General features: G+C 43.6%; 1 protein-coding gene across 1 annotated transcript; it reads right to left on the bottom strand.

Annotated features, from left to right (window-relative positions):
- Positions 1–305: 305 nt before the first annotated feature.
- LOC116378172 (inner nuclear membrane protein Man1-like) lies at positions 306–2,619 on the bottom strand. Its single transcript, XM_031839991.1, has one exon. The coding sequence runs from the start codon at positions 2,543–2,545 to the stop codon at positions 1,127–1,129; it is 1,419 nt and encodes a 472-aa protein (XP_031695851.1). The 5' UTR covers positions 2,546–2,619; the 3' UTR covers positions 306–1,126.
- Positions 2,620–8,128: the final 5,509 nt, after the last annotated feature.

The following is an 8,128-nucleotide window of genomic DNA, read 5'->3' as shown; positions in this document are numbered from 1 at the left end:
AAGGGGACTTAAGTGACTTTGAACGTGGCATGGTTGTTGGTGCCAGACGGGCTGGTCTGGGTATTTCAAAAACTGCTGATCTACTGGGATGTTCACACACAACCATCTCTAGGGTTTACAGAGAATGGTCCGAAAAAGAGAAGATATCCGGTGAGCTGCTGTTGTTTGCACCAAGATGCCTTGTTGATGTCAGAGGAGAATGGGCAGAGTGGATGGAGATGATAGAGAGGCCACAGTAACTCAAATAACCACTCGTTACTACCAAGGTATGCAGAACACATCTCTGAACGCACAACACGTGGAACCTTGAAGCAGACGGGCTACAGCAGCAGAAGACCACACCGGGTGTCACTCCTGTCAGCTAACAGGAAACTGAGGCTATAATTCACACAGGCTCACCAACATGTGACAATAGAAGATTGAAAAACGTTGCCTGGTCTGATGAGTCTCCATTTCAGCTGCGACATTCAGCTGGTTGGGTCACAATGTGTCGTAAACAACATGAAAGCATGGATCCATCCTGCCTTGTATCAACGCTTCAGGCTGCTGGTGGTGGTGTAATGGTGGGGGGATATTTTCTTGGCACACTTTGGGCCCCTTAGTACCAACTGAGCATGGTTTAAATGCCACGGCCTACCTGAGTATTGTTGCTGACCATGTCCATCTCTTTATGGCCACAGTGGACCCATCTTCTGATGCTACTTCCAGCAGGATAGTGCACCATGTCACAAAGCTCAAATCATCTCAAACTGCTTTCTTGAACATGACGATGAGTTCACTGTAGTCCAATGGCCTCCACAGTCACCACATCTCAATCCAGTGCAGCTGACAAATCTGCAGCAACTGCATGATGCTATCATGTCAATATGGAGCAAAATCTGTGAGGAATGTTTCCAACACCTTGTTGAATCTCTGCTACGAACAATTAAAGCAGTTCTGAAGGCAAAAGGGGTCCAACCTGGTACTAGCAAGGTGTACCTAATAAAGTGGCCGGTGAGTGTCGATTGTAACGAAGGAATTAGTTAGTCGTCCAATCAGGATAAAGTATTAAAGTATTAATTAACAGCAGGTGTGTTCATCTAGCAGCTCTGTTGACATGTCATGGAGCACATCACAAATATTCACTTTAGATTGTTGTAAAACCAGTTGGCATAATTTGTGCTATGGGGGATAAACAATGGAAAAGCTTAAATTGCACGTTTGTCTGAGACTTACTGACTCCATCCACCTCCGAGGACCCAGAGCCCCTCATCCTGAGGTACATGAGGCCCAGCAGCAGAAAGAAGAGGCAGGCCGCCGTGAGCAGGAACATGGACAGGTAGTGAGCACTAAAGCTCCCAGAGCAGGCCACCTCGTCCCGTTTAAACTGCTGCAGCAGCTCATCCTCCGGGACAGACAGCGTCTGCTTCAGCACCGCCTGGCTGTACGAGTGGTTGGAGTGGTTGCTCCTGTAGGTCTGGGACAGACTGCTGTAGTTGGAGAAGCGCGGTCTCAACCCGATGGCGAACCTACTAGTGCTGCCACTTCTGGAGGCTCCGTCCTCGCCGTCGACGTGGTTGTTTTTGCCAGCCTCTCCTCCGTGGTTCTCGGCGAGGGACACGTAGATGGATTTCCTGGGAAAGTTGTGGCTGCGCAAGCCTCCGGACGGGTCCGAGCCCGTTCTCCTGACCTCGTCTTCTTCACCCTCCTCCCTCCGGCTCCCCACCATATTTAGACTATCGGGCGGGTTGACTTGTCTGACTGCCCCTCCCGTCTGAGACCCTCGGCCCACTCCGTGGGAAGGAAACCCCGCTTTCGGGTGGCTCCGTCTAGGCTCCAACCTATCCCGCTGTTGGTCTCCGACACTTAGGCCCACAACCTCCTCCTCGTCCGAGTCTGAGTAATCCCCAGCTAGCTTGCTAGTGTTTAAATGAGACGCCCCGCAGCCATTTAAAGAGCGAGAGTTCTTCTCCGTTTCCCCCTCATAGTCGTCCTCGTCCCCCGACTCGTCGTAATCCCTCCCTCCCGCCTCAGGGCTGGATCTGGCACGAACTCCCCAGCCCAACGAGACACCTCTCTGTCCGCCCGGACCCGGGGAAGAATTGTTGATATTCAGCGTACTCGCAGCGCCATACTGACTCTTGCTAGCCACTCTTGGTGTTGTAGCGGGCCTTATCTTCGGTTGCTGTGGAAAACCGGAGCTCCGGTCTGCCTTACTGCTATGATTGAGGCCTTTTCTTTTCAGTGGAGTTTCGGCGTCAGATTCGTCGGAGCTGAAGCCGAGGACGGAGGACTTCCTGCCCGGTCTCCTGCTGGAGCTCAGGTGCGTGACGTCATGGCTGGCTGGCCTGGATCCCGCCGTGTTGCCTCCGCCAGTGGTGCTCTTGATGGCCCCGCTGCTCCGGGTTTTACCCGGCCTGGAGCCTCGCAGCTGTTGCTCTTCACGAAGCTTTTTCAATTTCTTCAAATATACCGGGCGAGTGTTTTCGGTAACCGGGCCTGGAGTGAAACCAAATCGCTTTAATTCGGAGAAAAGCTCCTCATCCGTTAACTGCGTTGACGCCATCTTGGACAAAACTCTCGGAGATGGTAGTGTAACGGAAATGACGTTAGGTTGAAGCGGTAGTAGACCGACTGTGCTGCGTTCACAATCAACAGCAAACTGTTTGTAAATTGTATTGCTTAAATGGTCATACGGGATTATCTCAGATATACAACCTTTCCCAGTACACATAAAGAATGTTAGTCCTGGTGTGACTCTATAGCTAATGACTCTGGGCAAATGGCTCTGCAGTAGATGAACAATACATAGATAATATGTGTGGAACTCAGATTCAGCGCCAAACACTTAGCGTGTCTTTCATGCAAACGGTTATTTCCTGCAAAATAAGTGAAATACACTGTACAGAAATGTACAAAACAATATATCCCACCAAGTCTTACATCTCGAGATTTGAAGATGTCACCAACAAATGTAATTTTCGTAAAGATGACGAAGACACAATAAAATATTTACTTTATGAATATTCATATACTACAGTGTTCTGGGGGAAACTTGAGGATTTGTTTTTGCCAACCAAACAAACCAGAGATATTATTTTATATTCTGAAAACAAGAACTTAAATACAACAGATTGTTTACTTACTTACCTTATTGGGAACATCCATAAGTCCAACCTTTCTGAGTTTCTCCATCTATTAAGCTATTCATTTTTGTATTTGGAAATTACATTGAGTCTGTTGAGTATATTAGTAATACATGTGCAATTACAATTGGTCCACTTCAGGAGTTTTCTGCACCCTATTGTTCAATAATTTGTCTCACTTGTATTTTTTTATTTATTACTCGTTATTATATTATTACTTTTGTATTAGCAGTAGTAATATTTATCCCCTTATATCTTCTATCTGTACGAGTTAATATGTTATCTTAGTGTTTTATTTTACATTTCCTGTCTTGATTTAACTCGATGTGTAACTATAGCCTGTAGGGCTGAAATGGATGTCTGCTTTTTGGGTCACCCATATTGTGTGAAACCCCTCCACTCACAGGTCCAGAACCAACATGTAGGCTAGGTGGTGTGCAGGCAGCTCTTTTGAGGTACCTGTGCTGGACCATCAACACCACCAGCCATTGAAAAGCAGTTCGTTGACATTAATCTCATGAGGGTACTTCACTCGGGTAGTCTCCCAGATACTTTTTCCTTTTAAAACTTCCACAGCAATACACGTTGCAGCTAATCTTCTAATTGGGTTTGTGAGCTGAGTTTAGTAAAGGAATGCTCTCAGCTTCATGGCTTTATTCAACCATTAAAGCTTCGGTCGCAGACGTAACTTTGTAATAGGATCAACAGTATTCACCTTTAAGTCAGTATTTCATATTTTTGAAGCATGTCGTTACATCTTCTACCTTCTTTTCGGGAATAGGATCAAATTCATCTGCAAGGTTCAGAAGAAAGAAAGAAATCATTCTGGTAAAGCCATTTGTTTCTGCTGTTAGGCGGCAACAGGACAAAACCAACGTGTAGCTAAAAGATGTGCCAGCAGAACTCCAACCAACAAAACAAATCCACACATCTTAAACCTCTCGGTTACATTTCCCATTCGGGAAAATATTGGAATCTTTATTGTGACATGACTGACAGCTCCATAAAGAATGTTTAACAACAGTTTACGGCAGTTAAAGGGGCAATCAATCATAAACCATAATCAATACAACACAATGACTGTAAGACATAAATCTGCTGTTAGCCCACTACAAACCCAACTCGCATCTCATTAAGACATGCACGACTGTAGTCTGAAGCTGGAAAACGTTCCATGTGCTCCATTTATTGACTCATTCAATAGGAGCAGTTATAGCAAATGTCTCCATAACAATTATCCATATCCCGATGCTCGAGATTACTCTACAATCACATAGTATTTATCTAAACCCTCAACATTCAAAACTTTATTAACCGCACTACTTCAGTACGCCGATACATTTACACCATTGAACTATGTACAATCACACATCAATAACCCCAGGCATGCGCTGCATTAAACGGAATAGACATTGTGCATCATGAGAGGTGCAGTGATACTGATGGAACACAAACTACTCGTGTTTGACAACATTCAACAATAAATTCAGTTTGAGAATAAAATGACAAAAAGGTGCAAAACCCCAATGAGCAGTACTGTTGGGAAAATGTACTCTCTAATGCCTCACAATATTATATATAATATATATACATTTACATGTAATATATGTACATGTATACACTCAGTTGCCAGTTTATTAGGTACACCTTGTGAAAGTGCTGCAATAAATCCCCTTTGTTGTTATAATGTTGGATTTCTATTGGAACAGCTGAAGAGAGCTGGAGATTCAGCGCTCTGATCATTTTGGAGGATGTAGTTTGTGATGCTCTGTGTGATGGGACCATTGCTAGAAGGTCTTTATCTTCTGTACTGGGACTATTCCTCAGTGAAACGGAATATTTGAGCGCTCTACAGCGCCAATAGGGATTTAAATCAAAGCCTTCTCATTTGATTGGACCGCATAGAAGTGGGCGGGCCTAGAATGTAGCCATACAGAGCTAAAGAGGACTGCGGCTCCACACACACCTCCTTCGTCACTAACAGTTCCAGATTGATTGATTGATGTCATGATGTTATTGGTTCAAACTGGTTGGTACTAGCATACGTAAGCAAAAGTCATATCGAGTTTTACGGGAAGGAAAGTTAATTGGATTCTGATATCAAAATTTGAGGAACAAAAATGCTATTCCAACCTTCATGAAGCTAAGATGTATTGCAGGACTCGTGTGTTAGACTGCATTAGCTCAGTGTTCCTAAGATGAGCTGAAACTAATGCAACTGAGTGTATATCACATGTGCAATGTATATGTTTATAATAATAGTAGTATATTACACAAAAAGTGTCAAAAGCACAAGGAGAGCTGCAAATAAGCCAGCTGGGGGTGCTAGTGGGCTCTATATCCAATCATGTGGTGTACCTTTAGGTCATTGAGCTCTTTCATAATGTCATGAGTACATTTTGGTTTCAGATCAAAGCAAACATCACTGATATAGATCTAATTAACCTCTATAGCCCTAGCCCTATTTTTAGCCCTCTGCTCGAAAATTGCATACCCATACTCAAGAGTCTCCAGCTCTAACTACAAGGTCTATTTTAATAATTTTTATGCTAGAATACTGGTAACACTTGTGAGATGTGTTGAATTGTGTAAATATTGTGTATATGTTACTGGTTAATAACTGATACACTTATGGCACAGCTCAAATTGAAAAAGTTCCAGGTTCGCCTGAAAAAAAGCACTTGTATTGAACAGTTTTTTTTTTTTTTTTTTAAATAATGCCTGGCTTGGCCTAAAACCACGCCACAGTCAGAACAACACGTTTTACATGTCCCCACAACATATTTTACTTCGATTGAGTGAAGCAGGCCAGCATAAATGGTCATAAAAATCAAAATTTTGATTTTCGGAACCAGCTGTTGCATTGCTGTATACTCATTTTATATACTATATAACTAAATATTAACTATATATTTTCTTATCACTAAGAGTGTTCAATAATCCTAATAAAGCAGTTTCACACCATTTTGAATAATTTTGAGCAGTTATGTGTCATATCTGTCATTCATAACAATAAATGGCTCATAATGTGTGTCTATGTGACCCTGGTAAGGCCTGTGCTAGGCCGATTTACTCATGCGAGAGCTTTTTAGATGCGTAATAGTCCAACGTGAGCCATGCGGGGGTGTTTGAGAATCTCTGTGTCTGTTTACTGACTAAAAATCGCAAAATGCCGGGCGAACCCCCCCCTCTACATGGATTGGTCCACCTCACAGAGTCGGGTGCCATTTTGCCATTCATTCTCCAAGCGGACTGATCTCACTCACAGACATGGAGCAGGATCTACAGCGAGCAGCTGCCCCAAAATCCGCTGGAATATATCCGTTTTTCATCACCGAAACCATCAAAACCTAATTTTTTATCAAAACCATAACTTTTGAACGGTTTGAAAGAGAGTAATTTCGACGCCGCTGTTCGTTTCCGGGTCGAATCACCAGCCTGCTACATGTGCTCATCCGCCATGTGCGATCCTTGCTTCGTGATGAGAGATCATACAAAGAGAACAGTTCGACGATTTTTGGCCAAAATTGTGGCAAATCTTTTAGATATCTTCCAGATATGATATTAGTTCATGTATAATTGTGTTTGCAGTGTTTACAATGGCTGGCATGACGATGTTGCTCTGACTTTTTCTGTTAATTCGATATTTAATATGTCTGGAGCATTTTTGATATTTCTTAATAAAAAGTCCATTCGGAACCACAGTACCACTCTAAACGGTCTCGCACGAAGCCCAAATTGGCGTCGCTCGGGCTAAAGAGGTTTTAACTGAATACAAAAGGTCAACTAGCAACAAAGAGTAGTCGGGTGAGATAAACAGAAGAACGTCGTTAAGACGCCCGTGGACAGTTTCCTCTCTAAAATCAGGGTGATCAAACACGTGTGTGGGCTTTTGCAGTGAGCTGAGTGAAGCGGCTTTCAGTGCTTCTTCATGGAATCCAGGAGACGCAGGATGTGCAGGAAGAGGTTGACAATGTCCAGGTAGAGGTTGATGGAGGCCAGGATGTGCTCCTCGGGTGAGAGCTGCTTCATCAACAGGTGGGTGTCGTAGATGATGAAGCCACAGAAGACCAGGGCCCCCGCTCCAGACATGACTAGCTCGGTGCTGTCGCTGTTGAAGAAGAACTGCAGGGAGAAGAACAGTCAGCATGAAGGGGGGGTTGAAGGGTTCTCCGTGAAGTGGTATCCGAGCAGAGGGACTTTACCTGCTACATGGAGTGGCTATTTTAAGAGATGGAATATCAGACTTAGTCAGTAAACGGCCTCAAGTATGTCGACAATCGTGTTCCACAGCTTCCACATTTGGGCGGGGCAATTCAGCAAAAAGTTATCACGGTTGACATCATGAGACTCCGACCTCATTTTAGTCACGTCCCTACGTTCTATTCATCTATTGCTTCATACAGGCTTCTGAAGTACAACAAGGATTCTACCATTACATCAGTGGCAGCTTTCAGTCAACACGATGCAGGACAAAGCACAGCTAAACACTGATAGAAAATTGTGTGTGTGTGTGTGTGTGTGTGTCTGTTGTGAGTCTGCCATAGAGAGGTGTGGCGGATAAGAGCACAGTAAAAGCCAGAGACATGAAATATTCACATGCAAGTATTTTGTATTTCCGTGTTGTGTATTTATCACGCCCACGGTGTGCAAAGGGTTGAAGAGTCCTTTCTGTCTCTACACATCCACGAAGAGTCTTCATACAATGTACGGTCACCACAGAAAGTGAAACTTGTTTAAGCTTGAGCTGATGTGTCTTTGCCAAACTCTGCATCGCCTACAGACAACCTGTTCTGCCCTCTTTACATTTAAACATGCTTTGTTAATATTATACATGCTTCACTGTTTAATGTTACCGACAGCATCCTGCTCTCTGGCAGAGATAGATACAGTTGTGTGAAAAAGTGTTTGCCCCCTTCCTGATTTCTTATTTTTTTTTGCATGTTTGTCACACTTAAATGTTTCAGATCATCAAACAAATTTAAATATTAGACAAAGATAAC

The sequence above is a fragment of the Anarrhichthys ocellatus genome, unplaced genomic scaffold, assembly GCF_004355925.1.
Source record: "Anarrhichthys ocellatus isolate YVR2014 unplaced genomic scaffold, GSC_Weel_1.0 scaffold2163, whole genome shotgun sequence".
Lineage (NCBI taxonomy): Eukaryota > Metazoa > Chordata > Actinopteri > Perciformes > Anarhichadidae > Anarrhichthys > Anarrhichthys ocellatus.
This window is presented reverse-complemented; position numbering and strand designations above follow the sequence as displayed.

Coding starts and splice junctions, on each gene's coding strand:
- LOC116378172 (XM_031839991.1), bottom strand. CDS start 2,545: ATGGCGTCAACGCAGTTAACGGATGAGGAGCTTTTCTCCGAATTAAAG.